Source organism: Drosophila novamexicana, unplaced genomic scaffold, assembly GCF_003285875.2.
Source record: "Drosophila novamexicana strain 15010-1031.04,08,12 unplaced genomic scaffold, DnovRS2.1 tig00000072-arrow-arrow-pilon, whole genome shotgun sequence".
Taxonomy (NCBI): Eukaryota; Metazoa; Arthropoda; class Insecta; order Diptera; family Drosophilidae; genus Drosophila; species Drosophila novamexicana.
In genome coordinates this window covers 1720500-1743113 of record NW_020824771.1, presented here as the reverse complement: position 1 = coordinate 1743113, position 22614 = coordinate 1720500, and the positions used below count along the sequence as shown (strand labels likewise).

The 22614-nt window shown below is 40.2% G+C and overlaps 1 protein-coding gene across 1 annotated transcript; it reads left to right on the top strand.

Moving 5' to 3' along the window:
* The first annotated feature begins 1761 nt into the window (after positions 1 to 1761).
* LOC115771575 (dual specificity protein phosphatase Mpk3) lies at positions 1762 to 20432 on the top strand. The gene is made up of 5 exons (XM_030717329.1): positions 1762 to 2620; positions 18521 to 18638; positions 19104 to 19305; positions 19365 to 19500; positions 19567 to 20432. The coding sequence occupies exons 1-5, from the start codon at positions 2194 to 2196 to the stop codon at positions 20055 to 20057; spliced, it is 1374 nt and encodes a 457-aa protein (XP_030573189.1). The 5' UTR covers positions 1762 to 2193; the 3' UTR covers positions 20058 to 20432.
* The last annotated feature ends 2182 nt before the right edge of the window (positions 20433 to 22614 follow it).

Below are 22614 nucleotides of genomic sequence, written 5' to 3'. Positions count from 1 at the left end.
CAGTCTCCAAAAACGACCCTGCTGGCGACCATGTCCTTGTGAACATTGTGTGCGTGCTTGTGTGTGTGTGTGTGTGTGTGTGGGAGAGAGTTTGCTGAATGTTTCAACTTCATTGATGAGTTTTGGGCGCAGCACAAGTATTTTTCCCATGCCGTCTGCAAGCCGGGGCGGCTCAACATTAACGTAGTTGAGCTTCAGCTGCCCCCACCCACCGTCTCCAACTATTGTTGCTCCGATGGCTTCGCATTCATAAGCCTACTCACTGGAGTGTAGACTACATATATATGTATTGTATTTGCACATACTTTTGCACATAACTACATAGCATACATAAATTGTTTCCATATAACATCCCAGCGAGCACGCACACACACACACACCCATACATGCACACTCACCCGCACTGCATATTCAGAGTAATATATTAGGCAGCTAGTTTGCGCCGAACTCAATGAATCAACACACACATTCAACGCATACCAATGCACAAAAATATCAATGAACTTTACACAAACTTATGAGCGTGTGCTATGCGCACATGCGAGGTTTCTGCTGCTGTTGTGGGAGAGCCCGAGCAAGGCAAATGGAATGAGAGCGAGAGAGAGGCAGAGGCTGTAAGGTGAGCGAAGAGCAGAAGACAAATCACCAAAGAGGCAGGTTGGAATTTTGAAGAGGCTAAATTAAAAATGCTATAAAAGTAACTAATAAATATAATTTAATTTTAAAAATATTGATTTTTCAATTACTCAACTTTAAAAATAAATTTATAACCGATTTGGATCGCTTTCTCTTTGAATCAGCTCATCACAAGCGTCAACGCAAGGCAGATCCGATTTTCTAGCTAGCACATTGTGCAAACTCACCTCCTGTTACTCTCTCTCTGCCTCTCTCTCTCTCTCTGCTTTGTGTGTGTGTGTGGGTGCTGCCGCTGCAGGCGTCCGCTCACTTGTCGTGTTGCTGCCACAACAATGTTAACACATCAGGAAATTTGAAATGACTTTTGTAATTAAATTTATTAATATAATTGTCAATTTTAAGTATAGGTTATAAAATATTCCTTTAAAATGCAGCACTTGATGCATTTAACTACATTTTTCCACATGATAAAGCCCAAATCACCCATTATACATTACATTTTTTTGTCATGTCGCATTCAGTAGGTTTTTCGTACACGACATATCTGTTGGGGCTCGAAGCGTTCAGAGTTCCTTTTAACAGACTCGACAAATACACCCGCTTAACAGTTTGATAACAGCGCACGCTGAGCAAAACACCTCACTACAGAGTTTGAGAAATCATTTGCACAGTTTGAGATAACATGTGCGGCACAATGACCAACAAAATCGACCCGAGAAAGAGAGAGAGAGAGAGAGAGATAGACAGATAACAGTAGAGGAGAGCTTAACAGGAGCGCAACAGATTCATAACGTTTTGTGAGCTGTGAGTGTTTAACAGTCTGCTTGCTGCAATGGCCAACTGTAAACAATTTGTTCGTTTATTTTTTCATTCCTTCAGCGTATCTGTATCTTGTCGCTTGTAGCCCGCTCGTACGGTCTTCGGTGTTCGGTCAGTGCGCGTTTTTTAGGCTCTGTTTATTTCATTTGCTCAACACTCAACTTCGACATACACATACAGTTACAGCGATACATACACGGTAGTGATTTGGCGGGCTTGTGTGCGTGCGAATGGGGGCCTACAACAAAACATACAAAAAAGAATTGAAGTGCGATACAAAAGCGCAAAAAACACACAGTGTAAATAAAATTTCAAGCAACTTAAGCCAAATGAAAACAAAAATTAAACAAATGCAATTTTAGTATTAACAAACGCTCTTAGGAGAAACAGCAGAAAAGCGCTTGGGAAATTCTACACAAAACGTAGCTGGAAAAAGATTTCATTGTAAAAAATTGAAATTGTGTTTCGTTGCTTGCTTGCGTGCGTGTATGTGTGCGTGTGTGTGTGTATGTGAGAGCGAGAAGCACAACACAAAAAGGAAAGCAGAAGCAGCAGAAATACAAAAAATGTGCGCCAGGCAAATGAAGCAACAACAACAGCAGCAGATGATGTAAACTTTTGTTGTTGTAAAGTTGGTGAAAAACTTATCGACAAGGAGCAAAAGCAAAAAACTAGAAACGCTTTATTGAGTGTGTGTGTGTGTGAGCGAGTGAGTGCATTTGCCAAGAGCTTTTCAAGATGCCGGAAACGGAGTACGAGTGCTGCAGCAAAGAGTGGCTCCAATCGGAGCTGAGAGCCAACTGCGACGCCGCCAAGAAGCTGATCATACTCGACTGCCGCGGCTCTCAGGAGTACAGCGAGTCGCACATACGCAGCGCTGTTAACTTTAGCATACCCAGCATTATGCTGCGCCGTCTCGCCGCTGGCAAGATCGATTTGCCCTCCACAATCAAATCGCAAGAGCTTAAGGAGCGCATCCAAACGGGCTACAAGCTGAGCCTCTTTATACTCTACAACGATGTGGGCGTGCCCCAGCAGCAGCAGCAGCAGCCCCCTCAGGATGTGGCCGGAGCTCTTGCAATGTTCGGCAATGGAAACGATGCCACGATCAATGTGCTCCATCGCCGGCTCAAGCAGGACGGTTGTCGCGTCGTCTCGCTGCAGGGTAAGTTCCATAAATCAATCAAAACAAAAGAAATCGCACTGCTAAATTCCTGAGCATGAGCCTAGGCAAAAGTATTTCAGAAATTTACGCATACTTATACATACGCAAATAAATATACACAAATATTTCGCTCATTTGTTTTATTTTCGTTGTTGTTCGTTGCTCTGCGGCATTTTTAGCACGAAAAATAAGCGCACAATCAAAACAAAGTCTAAAAAACAATAATAAATAAATAAATATATGTATAAAACAAATCATAATAATGCATAAAGCATGCCATAAATAAACATTTGCTCGGCATTATGTATTATTATAAATGTTATTCTTAGTCGTCGCTACAGAAATAACAGGAAAGAATGTTGCAGTCAGAGTCCACCTGACTGTGATATACCCTGGAATTGCAATTCAAAATGCACTTGTTGACTCCAAAACTGTGCAATGACACTCAAACTGCGGGCATATATTTGTTATAGATTTATGGGATATATCGGAAAAAGTATAATCTAAAAGTATGCTCTATAATCTAACGGTAAACAGAGTAACGGGAAAATGCGAAGCTCTTAAATATTATACGTGAGAAGGAACTCGTCTATAAGGTGATAAGCGTAGCGCCGGGTTCTATAAATAAAAATAAAGGCATAGACCGACAGACAGTCCGATTAGTCTCTCTCTATATATATATATATGGAAGTATATATAGTTTAGAATGATCTTGCAAATGGCACGTTAGAAATATTTTCGTGGCGCCTATTAAACGATTTGATGCTTTGAACTTGTTTGGGTTTGGGTGGCTGAGCTCTACGGATGATACTTTGAATGATTTGAGTAGATTATCGCGAATTGATTATATTCGTATTATTCAAATGCTAGACGAAAGGTTAGTGGTTCGAGCCAATGTTTACTGAGATTACTGAAGATTTATAAGGCAAATGTATTCAGAAAACTTAATATCTTAGTTAAGATATCGCAACTTCAAAGACAACTGAATACTTGTTTTCATAATAAATTTAATTTAACACTTCAGCTTGTGCTTGTGCCTGTGTATATATTGTATGCCTATATAGATTTCGGAGGAATATATTATTATCTGACTAGTCTGTCTGTCTGTCTGTCTGTCTGTTTGTATGTCGTCTGACTCTGGCTTCATATTTATTTTTATCACTTCAATTTCCGTTCGCTTACAAGCGCCAAAATGTGTGTGCTTGTGTGTGTGTGTGTGTTGCTCCCCTTCCGTTGCCAGCTGTCTGTACACTGCCCCCCTCCTTCCCCCCTAGAGCACCCGCCCGGCTATTGTCAAAAAGCTTGCCGTAGCTGACGTACGCACGTTCCATTCAAAGTGTGCTAATATCGCAAATTGACAATAGGGCGTCAATAAATGGACCGGCTCTTTCGGTCGCCCTCATCGAAACTCCCGACACACGACGTCCGACGCCCGACTCCCGGCGGGCAGAGAGGTTGCTTTCTGTTTGTGCGTTTCATTTTGAAAATTGGGCAGAAATTAGCATAACATAAGGTCATCCAGAGGCCGTGACGTCAGGCCCTGTTGCTGCAGAAGCCTACCTGTGCAGCATACGCAGGTAATTTTCACGGCGCACAGAAACAGGGACAGACAAACAAACAGATCTATATTTTATATTTTACGACTGGAATTTGCTCGGGGCTTAGCAGAAAAACCCTCAGATGACATTTTGTCAGGCGGCTAGCCGTGAAAATTCTGGCACCTTTGTCGCCCATAAAAAGGATTCTTCAAGTGTGTCGCCCATTGTCGGGCTCTGCTAATGATCCCAGCCAGATAGCACTAAATGGTAAATGAATGCCTCTGAATGGTCCTCTGCGCTGCGAACAGCGGGCAGCTAATTCCATTTGTGCTGCCATTTTCATGCATTCATATTCTTGTGAATTGCCTTAGTTTTCATTTTATTTCATGGCCTGGCATGTATCAGCTTTTGTTTTTCGTCCGATAAGCGATTTGTATTGTAAACCATTATTCCCGTTCCCGTTCCCGTTCCCGGCTCCATTTGGCCAAGTCGAAAGTGGGCTTATCTTATCGTGCGAGGGGGTTGGGTCGCAACCGCAGTCGAATCCCCTTTTCTGTTCGTTGAATGCAAATGCCAAATGCCATTTATTCCGGTATCGGTAAATATATATATCGAAATGGGCGTTGATTAAAATATCAGTTGGATATATGCGTATATGTATTGATTGTGATAAGGAAACGAAGGAACTCAACTGAACTCAATTTAAGGTATATCATATATAGGCTTGTCAGCGCAGGGACCTTAAATAGGGAAATTTGTTCTAATTGCCCAACGACATTTGTATACTCTTTGCACAACTCATAGGCCTTTGTCTACACAAATTGAATAATATCCGGCAACAACAAATATGCGGCCATGACTTGTGGCCAAGTTGGCAAACTGTTAACCCGCCCTGTGTTTACCGTGCGGCAACAAAGTGATTCAATAGTTTCCCTTGCAGTTCATGCCGCTAATTAACCTTGAAATTCAATTAAAACGGGCAATTATGCGGCTCTGTGGTGTCTCTCGCTCGCACACTTCCTCACTCGCTCACTCGCTCTCGCCCTTTGACAGGATTGTGTGCGAGCCAAACTTCATTATGACAGCCGGATGCACTGAGCATAGATGCTGCTATTGCGAAATTCATTTTAATTTAATGCCACTTTGTATGCATTTCTCAGAATTAAAACAATTAAGATGGGGACCAAGTGTCACAGTTATGCGAAAGAGAGCCAATGCTTGCTTGAGTGGATGAGAGAGAGAGAGAGAGGGAGAGCAATTGCACACAGCCAGCACTTGTCAAGTTTCGTTAACTAAGCGCTTCCGTTGCATGAAATTTAATTCAATTATATTTAGCAATGTTTCAAACCCAACAATCAGTAGCATTTACGCTCCTTGACTCTTGTGCGCTCTCTCACTTGCGCTTGTGCTCTCTCCCGTTCTCCCTATGTTAGCCCTAGCGCACGTAAAGTCAACGAACGATGCGTTGCGGTCGTCTTTGCAGCCGCCGACGCTGACGCTGACGCTGACGCAGCCACCGCCGCCGCCGCTTTTATTGGGGAGTTGGAAGTTGAGTTAAAATTATAGACAGCAGCGGCGTCGGAGAACTTGTCTGACTCTTCTTCTTTCATTTTTATAGCCAGGCGGATACAAAGCTGCTCCACTGTTCAGAGTCTGCCTAGTCTGTCCGTCTGCTCGTCTGCCCGTCTGCTCGTCTGCCTGCGACGACTTCTCTCTGCAGCGTCGACCCTTTTATAGAAATTGAACTCGGCTGCTGCGCATGCGCAGCGACGTCGCGTCGTCGCCATAAAAACAACTCTGTGGTATGCATTTCCACGCGTCGTCGTCGCCGCCGCCGCCGCCGCATTCGCATTTTCCCCAACAAGCTCTCCAATACATTCATACATGCATATGCATGTAAGTGTACACACACACATGCACGCATCGATATGTATTTCTCTGCTTGCGGCTCATTGGAGAGTTGTTTGCCTCATTTGTGGACAAGTTGCTTTAATTTTGTTTTTGGGCCTAAGCAATTTTCACAAGTTTTCTACTAGTGGCGCGTTTTCTTGCTTTCCACACACAACACGTGGCATTTGACAGCCCAGCAATACATACAGCCTCCCGCACACACACACACACAAACACACACACACACATACATGCACTCTCTCCCGCAATCGTATTCGTATTTGTATTTCCAAGGCCGTCGCTTGCCTCATTACAATTTGATGATAGTTCATCAGAAGAAGCTGCACACGTCTCCCTTTGCCCCCCTCCCCGTCGCCGTCATCGCCCTCCCTCAAGCTGCCACAACAGCTTTCAACTGGTCTGCCTTCACCGAAAAACGCAAACTGCCAGCAAAGCAGATGCCTTTGGCGTTGGCTCATGTTGCTGTTGGGGCTTTGGGGCTGCGAACTTGCAGCAGGCATCTACATACGTATATCAATATACGTATTCACACAACCATTTATACTATATACATACATAACCTAAAAGTCGCTGGTAAAAATTTAAATTTGTTGCACTGTGTACTGAAAGAGATTGAACCCACTGTCAATTGGTGTAACAGAAAAAAGTCTCCAATGTACAAAAATAAATAACAGTTGTGCGATATCTGAGTAAAACTTACACACATTAAGTCGCATTAAACATGGTTGTTTTGGTTATTATTGATTTTTATTGCCCCGTTCTTCACTTCCACAACTCATAACATTGAAATATAGGTGACCATAATGTTGCCAAAAATAAAGAAGAAAAAGAAAAGCTCTTGATTTTGGACACTGTGTGCCGCTTTTTTTTTGTCGGTTTGTGTTGACACTAAAACACAAACAATAACAGCACAACCAAAAATAACTGCCCACATGCAAAATGGACGTGAACGTGTCCAGATGCAGACAGACAGACAGACGGACGGACCGACAGACAGACAGCATCTCTACGTTGGCGTCTTATTAAGCAATCACACACACACACATGCACATACCAATGAAGGCATGCCTGGCAAGCACTCGAAAAAGCATTTGACAACGTTTTGGAGACACGTTGGACAGCTGGAACGGAACAGTTGGTTAGGTTTGTTGGTCTGTTGGTCGAATTGGAGTCGGCCTACGGCCTGCTCGAAGACAAGAGACAAACATTTTTCTTGTTGTTATTGACGCCGGATTTGGGTCAAAGTTTGTGTGGGTTTTAATTAAGCAGCCGCCTAACGGCGAGACCCACATTGAGCCACCTGCGATGGCGGAGGCTGAGATCAACACACACACGCACACACACACACACACATATGCAGCGCAAATATGTGCAAAAATTGATGATCGACAACAACAACAACAACAACAAAAAAGATGATAAAGACGACAAGCGACTTCCGGTCAAAGCGTTGCGAGGGCGTTTCGTTGGTGTTTTGTGCTGCATACCTCGGCGTTCCTCACATGAATTCAACGGAAGTTTCCAGGGCGTGTGTTGCACAAAACATAAACCGAAAAGCGCAGAGACTGGAAAGAGTCAAAGAGTCGAAGAATCAGCGGCGCATTGCGAAATACAAACGATGACGATGACGACGACGACGACGTCGACGCCGACGCAAACGTCTTATACCCCAAACTCCTGCTTGCCTTGGCGGGGGAGCTGGACGCGTAAATTGTTGTATTCTTGGAATTAGCAAACAACAAAAATATCAAACAGCGACAAAGCAGAAAAAAAAGAAAAGAAGACAACGATTGAATTTTTTGCTTTGATTCCGTGGGGCGTAAAAGGAACAAAAAATATGCACATACACATGCACACATCTATACATACATACATACATACATAAGTAAAGGCGGCATCGAAATGAAATGGAGCTAAAAGCTGCTGTCGACGTCGTCGTCGACGTCCGCATTGCGCGCCTGCATGCATAAATCTACAGTAATAGCAACAACAACAACAGCAACAACATGAACGCATTTCATCAAAGTGCAAATTAGCAGCGTATTCCAAACGAGACAGCAGCGGCAGCAGCTACCAGAAGAAGCAGACAAACGGACAACAAGCGAGAAGAACGGACAAGGAGAGACAGACGGACAGACAGACAGGCGGACAGACAGAGTGAACGCAAGAGAGGAGCAGCACCCGACAATAATTCTGTTTGTCAGTTTTCTATGCATGTGTGCATGTGTGCATGTTGTGTGTGTGACTGGAAGGTTCATGTCTTCGCTTTAGGCGAGCAGCGAATGCAGTTTTGAGCTATTGTTGTTATGCGCAACATTAAATGAAAGAAGGTATAGGCTAGCTCAGTGTAGTGTGAGTGAGAATGTAACGGGAAGTGGAGTCAAGTGGGAAGGTGCTTTAATGTAGCGCGGATTAAAGCTGAATAACCTGAAATCTGCAAGAAAAAAAACAAAGAATATAATCAATGTCTTCAGCCAAAAGGCAGCATTTATTTCGATTGCTAACAATCTGCCCAAATTTAATCATTTCAATAATTGGAAATTCAAAAACGCAATTGATATTTTCTACGTTTGTGTGGTTTAATATTTTACCGTTCCATTCTCTTGTCCAATTGCTCCAATTTCGCTCGTAAATTCAGCTTGACGTACTTTCTATCTTTGAGCTTTTGCAGGACCTTTACTGCACATTCGTTTTCCCGGTTTTCATGTTTTTCATCTTTCTCGCATGCAATATTTATAAATGCCAGCCCTGCCCTGCCCTGCCTTGCCCCGCCCCCTTCCTACCACCTGTATTTTACGCCATTTCATTTCGAAATGGAATTCTGAGCACGTTGCCCATTGGCGGCGCATTCTGATTAACTGATAGGGAGCTGTTCTTCTTCTTGTTGTTGTTGCCAGGTCTTTTGTTATGTATTGACCATTGTCCTGCCTTAGCTGTAAACAATACAACTTTGTACCCAGCACTTGGTGTAATAACACGGTATATAAAGTTACCCACCTTTTTAATTATAATTGAAGATAACTTAATATATAAATTAGCTAGGTACATATATTGGAGTTGTAGTAGTATTTGTGCACACAGGATATTCTTTAAAGGATATCTGCTAGTCGATCAGCAACCACTTGTTACGCATTTGCTTCTTGCGCGTGGCGCTCTCTCCAACGGAAGTGTCCAACTGCGTCCAGTGCAAACAGAAAATCAATAAATTTGAAACCAAATGCAACTCCAACTCTATCAGTCTGTCTCTTTCTAACTTTCGCGCTGCACTTGTTGCATGCCCCGGCGGAGAGTAAATTCATCTGCACTTACTGTCCCAACACAGCGGCAGCAACAGGAAGCTGCACATTAAACTTGACCCCATTTTTGCGAAACTTCCAGACCAAACGGGAGGAAGTTCCCCAACTTCCCTGCAACAGCCGAAAATACTCTCAAATGTTTGCAGATACAGATTTACTGCTGTAAATAGATGTATGTATATTCAACAGTTACAGCTGTAAATATAATTACAGTTACAGATACATTTACAGTTACAGATACAGATACAGATACAAATATAAAGATACTGTAATTTCTCTCACAGATGGGAGCGCAGTTTCAATTATACCTCGTTTCTCTGCTCTTCTCTCCACGTTTTGATGTAATTTTGGGAGCCACTGTAAAATTGGTAGTGTATGTGTGTGTGTGTGTGAGGCTGACTGTGTGTATGTGTGTGAGCTTGTGGGTGTTTTGGGGTTAGACTCGACAAACAACGTTGCCAAATTTCATGAATTGCGTAGCCTAGCTAAATTATACATAATTAATTATTAATGTGCGGCAGCTTCTAGGAGGCAAACAAATAACGGATCTCTCCGGATACTTGGCTAATACCTTAAAAGCTGCGCGCGGCTTCTTGTTATTTATAGCTGGCCTAGAGAACGGGCAGGACTTACGTTTAGTCTGAGAGCCGCTGCTTATTTACATTTTGATTGAATAGCTTACGCAGTTTGATATTTTGCCAAGACAGCGACAAATTTGATTAAAAAAATGTATTTTTAATGGATTGTCTTTCGCTTAACTTACCTTTTTTAATGTAATTGATTATTTTGTGTCCTTCAAGGCATACATTTAAAATTCGCAACAAGTTTAAGCTACGTATACGTGATATAAGATGGCAAGTAAATGGAACTACGTATACGTAATATAAGGTCGCAAGTAAATGGAACTACGATAAGTCCGCTGCTTCTTCTTCCCGAGAAGTAAATTCAACATGCAAACGCTGCTTGCGTCGCCTTTCTCGCCGGTTCTCACACTCGTTTACTCGTCTGTCGATTAGCATGTGCAACAATGTAGAACGACCGCCTGGCTACTTAGTTAACCCGACTGACTAAATCGCACTGCTCAGCTGCCACTTGTCGCTTGTCGCATGTGGCTCTTAATGCGGAAGCCGTCGATGCAGCTATAGAATAGCTAAAAATTATGTCGCCCATCCGCTTAGTAGTTGCTCCCCCCCGCCATTTCGGTTGAATTCCCGCGCAAACTTGCTGTGCAAATTGCATCAAATTGACTAAAAATGTGGCAACGAATTCTATTCAATGCATGAATGGAATGGAAATGGAATGAAAAAAGAATTGAAACGGAATGAAAGAATCACCGAAAGGGTATGCTGGGCTTATATCCATATGAAGTAGCTATGTCTCTTCTAAGACATATATCTCTGCAAATTCAAATAGTTAATAATATTTAAATTTTATTATAGAATATGGCAGCATGGTCTTTATCGCATGAGAAAAGGTCTCCTTTTGTGTGCCGCTTAGAGTATCTCGCAGTCGCGTTAGTCAAGTTCTGGCTTGCTCGATTACAGCTATGTATGCATTTATTTTGTAACTCTGTGTCCGCGCGCGTGTGTGCGTGTGTGTGTGTGTGCAAGTCTTGTTTTCTGCTGTTTAACAAATAGTTGCGTGCTAAGCACGGCTGTTTCTATGTACGTACACATTCAGCTCTCTTTCGCTCTTGCGCTCGTTCTCTGTCTTGCTATTTCCGTTTCGTTCTTTCTTTCTTTCGCCATTGCGCATAGTTTTTCTACTTTCGCGGCGCATTCATTCATAAAAGCATTTGGCATTTTGGGCGACCAAGCTTGAAAGCAAGCGGCTTATGTAAAAGCAAACTCTTTCTTTCATTTTTTCAATTTATTTCGCGCGCTTCTGTGTGTGTGGGTGAGTGCTTGCATGTGTGTGTGTGTGTGTGTTTGTATAACAGGTGCACACGCCCCAAAGTCCAATAACTGCAGCAGCAGCAGCATAAATAGCTGTGAGCCGGTTCTTGTCTATGCTAAAATGTTACTCAACTCAGAGCTCAACTCTTCGCTCTCAATTCTCCGCTCTCAGCTCTTCTTGTTGTCCCTGCGCCTCTCTTCTCAACTTTCCATACAAAATATTTAATGCGCGTGGGCGTTGGTTTACTTAGAATTTTGGTTTATTGTTGTTGTTGTTGCTGTTGTTGTTGCATTCATTTTAAGCTACGTTCAGTTTCGGTTTTATGGCCGTAGGTGGTTGAAGCGGCTGTGGCTGTTCTCTTTGTTGTTGCTCTGCCGTTCGCGTGGGCGACGCTCTTGTCGGCAGCTTCTGCTGCCGCTGCCGCCGCAAGCTGCTGTTGTAACTGCGTTGTCGACGTCAAGTGCTCAGCCGCTGCACAGTGGGGCAAGTCCATAACAAAGCTATATTAACACTGCAGGTTCTTCGAGATGTGCTAGAAATGAATAATAAATGTATACTAAGATGCATTAAAATTCCAGGTAAAACTACACAAAAGCACAAATATATAGAAGGCAAATGACTAACAGGCAGATTTTGAAAAGTAGAAACCGCAAAACTGAAATAGCTGCAAGTCAATTAAAATTCCCATTTGAATTTAACCTATTTGCATTTTAGCGTTCTTCAATGTTATAAATTATGCATGCAAAATTGCGTTTTGTTATTTGTTATGATTTAGATGCACACACTTCTGGTATAATAACAGGCACGCACTATGAATTCCGCTAAATAAATTTCAAATAACATTTGATATGGGTTTTTTTCTTCGTTTAGCTGCGGATTTCATGCGCTTGTCCTGGGGATTTGTGTGGCCTGTTTTGCATTTTCGTATAAAACAAGGAGAGGGGAATTTAATATTACGCATACGCCATGTGTGTGGCCATGTTATTTTACTGTGCTCCGTCTTCCGTCTATGCGCTCACGCATCATCAGCACTCACTCCCCTCGCCACCCCCCCCACCCTGTGCATGCCCCATCCACCATTTTAGAAATGCAGTCATGTGTTGCACAATTGTCTGCGACGCGTACTATAAATACATATGCGTATACATACATATATCTAGCTGTATATAACTGGGTATATAGCACGTCTGGCTCCCAGCTCCATGAATGAAAAGACAACGACGACGACGACGGCAGTTCAATGCTATTTGTCAATGAGTCAGAGTCAGACGGAATGGCAGGCATTATATATACTTAAAATAAAAAACAACCCCACACAGATGCACATGTGTTTGTTGTATTTGTGTTCGCGTTACGAAAGCAATACAAAAAAATACAGAAAACAAAATGAATCAAAATATAAAAAGTAACAAAAAAAAAACATCCAACCCGACATGGCCCCATTTTGTTTACATTTCCACAGACGCCCCAAATTTTCCAGTTGTGGCTTCGCTTATTTTTGGAGCAACATTTTTTAGCTTCCCGCATAAACAAAGTGCAAGCGGAAAACGTTGGGGAGGCAAGAATCAAAAAAATTGTAGAAGAAGAAGAAGAGAACAAACAATATACTAGACGGGGGAAAAATGAAAGCGATTGCCAGCTAAAAGGCAAACATATTAATGACTACCACTTCCGCTTTTGATGTGAAATTATTTAATGCATTGCCCAAGATTCTTATTGGGTTGAGTTTGCTTTTTGACTCAAAAGTTGTTTAGTTTCCAGTTCTTTCTGGCATGTGAAAATAATGTCCTAAGAAATTGCCATTTAGCAAAGAGACCCAAAAGCTTCTTTTCGCCCACTGCCAGTTGACATTTTAAGGACTCGTGCAAAAAGGCAAGTTGATTGATTTCAACATGATTGATTGACCACGAGCCACAGCCCAAGCCCACATGTCAATGGAAAATGTCAGGCTTCTGGCTTCTGCAACTCCTTGAGCATCTTCTGGTGCCTGCTTGGACGGTTCCTAAGTTTCCAAATGTCAAAAGTGAACGCTGGCCTTTAAGGCTTTTTATGCTATTTAGAACTTTTAATTGAGCTGTGAAAAGTGTAAAGAAAAGAAAAGTTGTTCTTAAGTTTCAAAAACTTAAAAATTCATATATATCAACTTTTATAGTGTCTCTTTTTACGCAGATCTTCTATGCGATTCGCATAAGCTTAGTTATTTATAGAACAACGATTTGTCAATCTCGCAGTTGTTCTCCTTTGCTCTTTATATCTCTTAATCTTGTATATTGCCTTGTTTGAAACTATGTAACTCGCATAGAGGCGATTTTATATTTCCTTTGCAATTTAACTATCTAGCTCTTGCTCCCTCTCATGCCTTTCTATACAATTCTCATAAGCTCAGTTGGTTCATACAACGTTTTGGCTCCCTTCCATTTGTTCGCGTTTGCTCTTTATTTCTCTCTCACTCTCTCTCTACATTCTGTTAAACGCATTTCATTTCCTCGCAATAAAATTCTACAAGTGCAGCTATATTGCCTTATTTGACTACATGTCAACCGCTTAAAAATGTGTTATGTCTGTGTTATGTCCCCTTTGCATTCTAACTTGTCTCGTCTCTCTCTCTCTCTCTCTCTCTCTCTCTCTCTTTATTGCCTTTCTATGCGATTTTCATGATTTCGTACACCCAAGGCAGCGCCATTTTCCAGCGTTTACTGTAACCGAAAACAACTGTTGCGAATAGCTCAAAGGTCGTCATCTCTTATCGCACTCTGCAATTGTCTCTACTGCCAACCATTCATATCATTTGTCTAAATTCATAATGTATGTATGTGCGTATGTATGTATGTCTGTCTGTCTGTATGTATCTGTGGTTATCAAATCCACCACACCTGTGCCATTATTGCCTTAAAGTATTGCTACAAATGTGTGCGTGTGCGTGTGTGTGTGTGTTGTGCACACACCATATATGCACATATGTGTGTGTGTGTGTGTGTGTGTCGGGTTCTCTGTATTGTTTCATTGATGAGTTCACACAATAATCACAGCAACAATAACAATGACAAGAATCGCGTACAGTGGAAACGACCTTCAAAACGTGAAAAATGTAAACTTAAAAAAAAAGAACAACAAATACAGAGACAAATAACAAACAGAAAACGAAAACAATAAAAACAAAAAAAAAACAGCAACAAATGACACTAACAATTTGTGAGCCGAGCGAGAAGCGCAAACTACTTCAAATACATACATATCGCCTATTTATTGTCATTCCTATTGTGGTCTTTAAAACCGGATTTGAACTAAAGCTTTGCCCTCGCCCCGCAACTGGCCGCGGTCAGCTAAGCTTACAACTCCCTCTATGAGACACCTGGTTCCTCACACACACACACAGACACTCGCACGCACACACACACACTCGGAACAGCCACCCATGGCGAATGAGTTTGGGCTTTGGAATATTTGCAGCCACCGCCCACGGGATGTGCTTGTCATGCTAAGCGCAATATTTGGATTATTTATTTATTAAGGCAATAACAACAAAGCCGAAATAACATTATAAATAATACATGCAAGTTTTTACAACTGCCGCAAAAAGTCGTCGCATTTGTTCGCTTCAATACCCTGTCTGCAACAAATGTGTGAAGTAGGGCATGCCCGCCTGAGATCCCAAACGTGTTAAAACTTTGAATTGAATAGGATTTATGCGTGGCATTACACATCCGATTACAGGGTATCTGTGCGTGCTGCAGCCTCTACTTGGTTTTATCTGTTTCTGTGGGTTAACTTTTCCATTCATTGTTTTCGCCACAATTGCCATTGTCGCTTATTTGTTTTTTTTATAATTTTATCGCTTTTATTTTGTAAAATATTATTTTATATTGTCTTTTTGCCAGGCGCGCGGCTTATCTATCGCGCCTATTTGCCTGCGATGTGAGCGTGAGTTATAAAATAAATACATAATTTAACAAAGTGAACAAAACCATTTTTACCATTTTCGTACCGACTACGCAATGCCCTGTAAACAGTTGTTGAAGCTGCTGTTAATATTAAAAAAAGAAAAGAAAAAAATAAACTCCAATTTACTTTTTACTATTAACCAAAGCCAAACCATTTTTGTACTGACTACGCAATTCCCTGTAAACAGTTGTTGAAGTAGAGAATATTAAAGAAAGATAGATAACAGATTGATAAAATGGAAATGGGAATTTCAATTTCATTAAATCAAGCAAATTGTCCAAAAGAACAAATGGAACAAACCGAACCGAATGATATTTTAAAAGTGGGTTGGTTCTATATAAAAGGAACTTTCGAGGAAGACATCTTCAAAGCTTATCAAACAGCTGATTTATTATATTTGAGTATAAATCAAATTAGGCCCGTAACTAAATTGAATATTTTTTATAAAAATATTGAAAATGTTTGACAAACCAAGGCATAAATAGAAACCTTTATACATGATTGACAAAAAGCAGGTTTCTAAAAATAAAACTTAAGAGAGGAAAGCGATTCATCCAGATTGTAATATATACAATTTTTTGGTGGATTCGCTTTATTTTCGAGTAAAATTTAACAACTTTCTGATAGGTTTTTTTTTTTCAAATTTCTTTCGGAAGAGTTTGTTATTGTTGCGTAGATCCCAGGCAAACACTTGTGCGCAGGGTATTAAAACGTGAGTTAAGTAACTTTTAGCTCAATTTGCCGCTGCTTTAACTTGAGATACAGAAACGCACACACGGATACACACACACACACACACACACGCCCACGCCCACGTAATCATTGGAGCTGTCTATTCATTCCATTCACATTTACCTAGTTATTACTCCCCAATGCCGCCATTCCCCTGGCCATGAGAGCGGAAATGACGTAGGCGAGCTTCTGTCGCGCAAACACAGTTAGACAAGCGGTCGACTTGGTTTCCAGTTTGGCTGTGGCTGGGCTTCGTTTCGGACTACCCTTATGCGGGGCTAGGCTAGCTAACACATGTGTACAATTTGGGAGCTAGGCTAATTAATTTGCCGCACAATTGGCTCTGCGGTTGGGTTGCGCCCTCATCCCAGGCGGATGACGCACTGCACTCAAAGTGTGCCCTTTAGTGGAACGCCAATCCGTCGAACCGTGTCACCGGACACGTACGTCCGTCCGCCCACCCGTCCGTCCGTCCGTCCGTTTCGACTCTCATGGAGCAAAACAGGAAGCGCAACACGCGCAAAATTATGGCAAACAGCAAAACAACAAAGCGAAGAAACAATTGAATATCAAATAAATTTCTATTTATAAAATTTCTATTGTCAGCACATATTTTATGTGGAGTGGTCACAACATGTGTGCAGAAAGCACTCAACACGGCCAAACTGAAATATGGCAACGACATGCAAGCCGGCCAAGCAAACAACTGAATGCCCTTTCCAAGACTCCACATTCTAATAACATTTTGATCAGGTTTTAACCTCTCATTTTAGATATTTTGACTTCTGACACAAATATTTTCAATTTTTAATGGAGTTTGAACCCTAAATGCTCAGTGAGCCTTCAGCTGAACTGAAAGTGGCTCAGAGATATTTTCATTTTCGCAGCCACAATTGAATAAATAAAATTTAAATAACTAACTTTTTGATAATAGTAAGAGATAGTTTTTACGAAGAAGGTTCAAAATTGCACGTATTGCTTCTTGCATGTCAGTCGGTTTTTATTGCTTAGTGCTAGATATAGATATAGATATAGATATATAGATATAGATATAGATATAGATATAGATATAGATATAGATATAGATATAGATATAGATATAGATATAGATATAGATAGATATAGATATAGATATAGATATAGATATAGATATAGATATAGATATAGATATAGATATAGATATAGATATAGATATAGATATAGATATAGATATAGATATAGATATAGATATAGATATAGATATAGATATAGATATAGATATAGATATAGATATAGATATAGATATAGATATAGATATAGATATAGATATAGATATAGATATAGATATAGATATAGATATAGATATAGATATAGATATAGATATAGATATAGATATAGATATAGATATAGATATAGATATAGATATAGATACAGATATAGACATAGACAGATTCAGATACAGATACAAATTAAAAATCAGATATAGATACATAGATATTTTGCATCTAATAGTTGCGATGTTACAAAAGTATTTTTTGAATGGACAGATAAGTTCTATCTTCACTTCAAATATCTTCAAAATCATATCAAATCGAAGTTCTATATCGTAAAAATCATATCAAATCCAAGTTCTATATCGTAAAGCACCCATAGAAACAAGAGGTTGGAAATTAATCCATAAAAGCACATGTATGCCAAGGTTTACAAGGGTATTTCAACTTCGGCTTGGCGTGGCTAACGCTTTGCTATTTGCAACGGAAATTGCTATGAAATGCAGTTTTGAGTTTTGCCATGGCTCCGACCCGCCTGGAGCCGCAACTTGAAGTACTTTGGACATATTTGTGCGGGTGCCCGTGCCCTTTACGGCCCGCTCTCTCCTTCTCTCTGCTTTAGACCCGCATGTTTGGGCTATTTTTAAAGGCAACGCGGGCTACTTGATAGCGTATACAGCCCGTTGGCCCATTGGCTGATAGCTTTGTGGTTGTTATTTGCTGTGGCTTCTTTGCTGGTGCTCAATTTCAAATGCGGAATCGCATTTATAATGCGCCAAGTAGGAAATTGTAAGCTTCCGTTTTTTGTTATGACAATTCGCAGTCATCATATTGTGTGCCCAGCGCCAGCGAACAGCTTGCCGGCCTGCAAGCTCGTGCATAAATATAGAAAGAGCATTTCCGTTTTGCCGCGATTTTCCTTTACGTCGCGTCGCTTTGCGTCTCGTATGGCAGCCACTTCCGTTTCTAATTGGAATAAAAACAACGACGCCGACGACGCCCAATGAAAGTCGTATTTTATGAATGAGCCACTCGAACTGCAAGAATTTCACGCACGCTTCAGCGCACCCGCAGATGGGTCTAGTATTTGGTGTGGCAAAGGGGCAGATCTGAGGTACAATAGGTGTTGTCTTACCTTACCCATCGACCAAAAGGACACACTTGGCTAAGCATAACGAAATATTTTTCAAGCATACAAAAGCCAAACAAAACACGACACAAACGTTGCGCATAGTTCAAAAGCATACTAAAGTTGTTTCCATTTGTAGCTGTATCTATATTTTGCATATGTATCTAAAGTTTCATATTTATATTTCTCTCTCACTTTGGTTTCAGATGGCTTCTCCAGTTTTCGCCAAGCATTTCCGGAGTGGTGTGAGGACGATAACCAGGCGCACAACAAAGAAATGGAATCTAGTCGCAATGCACAGGCCGATCAACTGATGGGTCTTAGGTAAGTTTCAACTAAAGAATGGGTGCTTAGTTTAATTATTAAGAACATTTTCAAAAAAAGAAAAAACTAATAAGCATCAAAGTTAAAAGATTAATGATAAAATTAGTAACTAATTAAAATCAGCTAAGTCTTTGGTTTTTGCAAAGTTGAATACTATGTTAAAGAAAATTTTCGCATCTGCCGAAAAGCAAGTTATATGTCGGCTTCGCGCCCGATCTCTCTATATTTTCGTCTAACTTTGAATATTGATACACCAATAAGAAAGATCAATAAATATAATAATTATTTCATTTTATTATTCTGGTATTACCATATCCTAATTAATTTTTAATGATACAAGAAATATTCATTAAATAAAGGTTAAAATTCACCTTTCTCTGCGATTCTCATCAATTCAAGTAATGCCTACGGATCAAGCGGTTCAGAAAAAGAACTTACTAATAATAAACTTAAAATTGTTTTCAGATCGCTACGCATTTCCACGCCACATTCCGATTCGGCGTGCAGCAGCTCGGCCGAATCCTCGGACTGTGAGAGCACCACACACCATCATCATCATCACCATCATAATTTCAATGAAGCGCCCGTGGAGATAATACCCGGTCTCTTTCTAGGCAATGCCTCCCACAGCTGCGATTCGAATGCTTTGCAAAAGTACAACATTAAGGTAGGTTCAATAAAGCCCATCAGATCTAACATTTTAAGTAATTTTGATTTGCGTTTCAGTACGTGTTGAATGTGACACCAGATTTGCCGAATGAGTTTGAGGAATCGGGCATTATCAAGTATCTGCAAATACCTATAACCGATCACTATTCCCAGGATCTGGCCATGCATTTTCCAGCTGCCATACATTTTATAGGTGCGTACATAAATATGCATAAATTTTACGATTTTTTTATGCTTATAATTCCCAACTTGTTTACAGAGGAAGCGCGCTCTGCTAATTCGGCGGTGCTGGTCCACTGCCTGGCGGGTGTCTCACGCTCAGTAACGGTGACGCTCGCCTATTTGATGCACACGAGGGCGCTCAGTCTGAATGATGCCTTCATGCTGGTCCGCGCCCGCAAGCCGGACGTCTCGCCGAATTTCCACTTCATGCAGCAGCTGCAATCCTTTGAGAGCCAGCTCCGTCTGAGTCCCTGCGATGGCCAGGCCATGGATGAGGGCGGCAGCGTCAATATCATTGGACCAACCGCTGGCTGCTCCTCGGCCACGGCGCTGACTGCCAATCCCAGCCTGGTTGCACGCTGCGGTCGTGGCTCAAAGTTCTCATGCAATTGCATTGCCCCCGACTGCAAGTGCATGCAAACGGGCGGCTTTATGGCCGCGCATCTGGCCAAGGCGACCGGCGTCTCGCCCGATTCGGGCATTGAGTTCGATCGCTGGACGCCATCGTCGGATACGGGTCTCAAATGAGATCAGTGTGTGGGAAAGAGTTTTGTTCTGCCGCCCAGTCAATGTCAGGATTCAACAACAGCATCTGCGGCAGCGGCCAATTCGCCGCCACCCATGGGCCTGATATCCAGCAATGCGGACAACATGTCACCAGCCAGCACCACCAGTTCATCCACCTCGACTACGACCACAGCCGAGGCTGTTTCAGTTGTTGAGCTGGTGCCTGCCAGCGCTGTGGATTCCAACAGCGAGTAGCCGTAGTTTCTGGATGCGGACAAGTAGAAGCAAAACTCATTTTCCTACTTTGGTTGTCGAATACACACAGACCTAATAAAGAAAAGAAACACACACACTTATCTATGAAAAATAAAATATAATATAATTATAATAATAAAATATAATTTCTAGTTAATTTTGTAAGTCTAACAAAAAAGAAAAAAAGAAAGAAAGAAAACAAAACAAATACAAAAATGTTGAAAAGCTACAAAAATATGAAGAAAACGAAAAGATTTGAAAATCATTCACACTAAAATAACATATATAAAATATATTTATATATAATGTATACATACTTCTATATATTAAAAAAACCTTATGTACATGTTTGTATTTAACTCGTAAGCCAAGTCAAAACAAGTTGAATATAAAAAAAAAATAACTTAATCATAATAAAAAGAAGAACACGAAACGCGTTATTTATAAAGTTTAAACTTAAACAACAACAAAAATCTGTTTCTATGCGCATGGTTTTTTTTTTAAATTTTAAAACAAACGTATATAAATTACATAAATGTATAATTGTTATATACACGCAAATAAGAATACAATTTATAAAATATATTCTATAATACAAATACGGAAAGCAAGGTCAAATGTTACAAAAAAAAAAAAAAAAAAAAACAGAATTTGAATTTGGCAATGAATCGAAAAATTGCAAGCAAAAAATTAAACACTAAAATGAGAAATAAACTAAAAAGAAAACTAATATTTTTTTTTGCTAAAAGCAACAAATACCAAAAACAGCAACAACAACAAAATAGCAGCAACTTATTGTTGTTGGGCTTGGTTATTTTTGCTAAGGTTTTAGGGGCGGGATTTGGCAGCCCTCCACCCAAAAAAAGAAAACAAAAAAAAGTATTAACTGAATTAAAATAAGCTAAAGAGCCGCCAGGCAGGCCTAATTAACGGTGTGTGTGGCTCTTTTTTTTTTTTTTAATTTTCAACTAGCTTTTAAGAGTTTTTAAACAAGACAACAAATTGAAAATGATATTCTAAATACGCTGAAATGTGCAAAAGTCGAAGAACGAACTCAGAAGTCGAAAGGCAAAGGATTCTTATGTGCATGAACTATATGCTAGTTATATATGCCTATATAGCTAGTTATAGACAGTCTGGCAATGTTGGTACAAAATATGATCAGGTGGCGTCAACGCGAAGAACGGTTTACAAACATAATCCATAACACAAATAAATATTTATATATACGAACAATAAATATACACATGTGAAACACTCAAAGAAAAGAAAAAGATGGAAAAAAAAACCTGAAATATTTCGAGTAAAAAGGCTGTGCGCAATATATAAAACAAGACACAACACATATAAAATATATATGTGGTTTTAAAGGAAACAAATCCATTAAACTAAGTGCAAATGAAACGAAAAACTGTTTAGCCATATGCATATATGGCAAAAGATAGAGAATACAGCTAAAGTTCGGCCTATGCCGAGACAGGTTTTGTTACTTATAATTGGGTAATTGAAATTGAAATGATTGCGTACATGTTTGAAATGCCGAAAGAAACATAAAAATTCTTAAAAATAAAATGCGCATCAGTTGGCAAAAGAAAAAAAAAGTAAAGTATTGGTAAGTTCAGGAATCTGGCGAGCTGGAAACACCTCGAATCTGTTAAAGTTAATTCATATACGCTGGCACGCTTTTATGGAGAGCTGTCTGTTATGTTAAAGAGCTGTTAAGGAGCTGTTATGCTAACAGAGCAAGGACAAGGCGTTATATGATACATATGAAATATAGTTCTGTTTTAAAGGAACTATTTGAATTGTACTATTGATTCTGTGCAAATGCATGATCTATAGATCTGTAGATCTATAAGCGAACGAATTCAAAACATTCACTTAGCAGATTCCTTAGAAAGTTCATGACAAAACAGGCTGATATTTAAATTAAAAAAGTGAAGCATGTTAAAGTCCTTAAATGGACTTTGCAAAGGCAGCTAAGACGGAAAGAGTTCCTCCACTGTAAGTTGAAAGAGTGCACATAGTTTGCCGTATATAGCATACGATATTGGGACAAGGCCCAACAAAAATACATAAACCAATTTAATAATGAAATTTGCAATAATTTTTAAGCGCAATCCAAGCCATTTAATTGTTGAATGCCTCAGTCAGTAAATAAATAACAAAACAAAATAATGGCAAAAAAAAAAAAAAAACGAAAACAATTTAAAAAAAATACATTTTAAAGTCCCAAAAGGTTATTTTCTTGTGTCGACAATTTTGCAAAGTTAATAATTATTGATAAATATAATTAAATGTTTGCTGATTAAACGGCACTCAC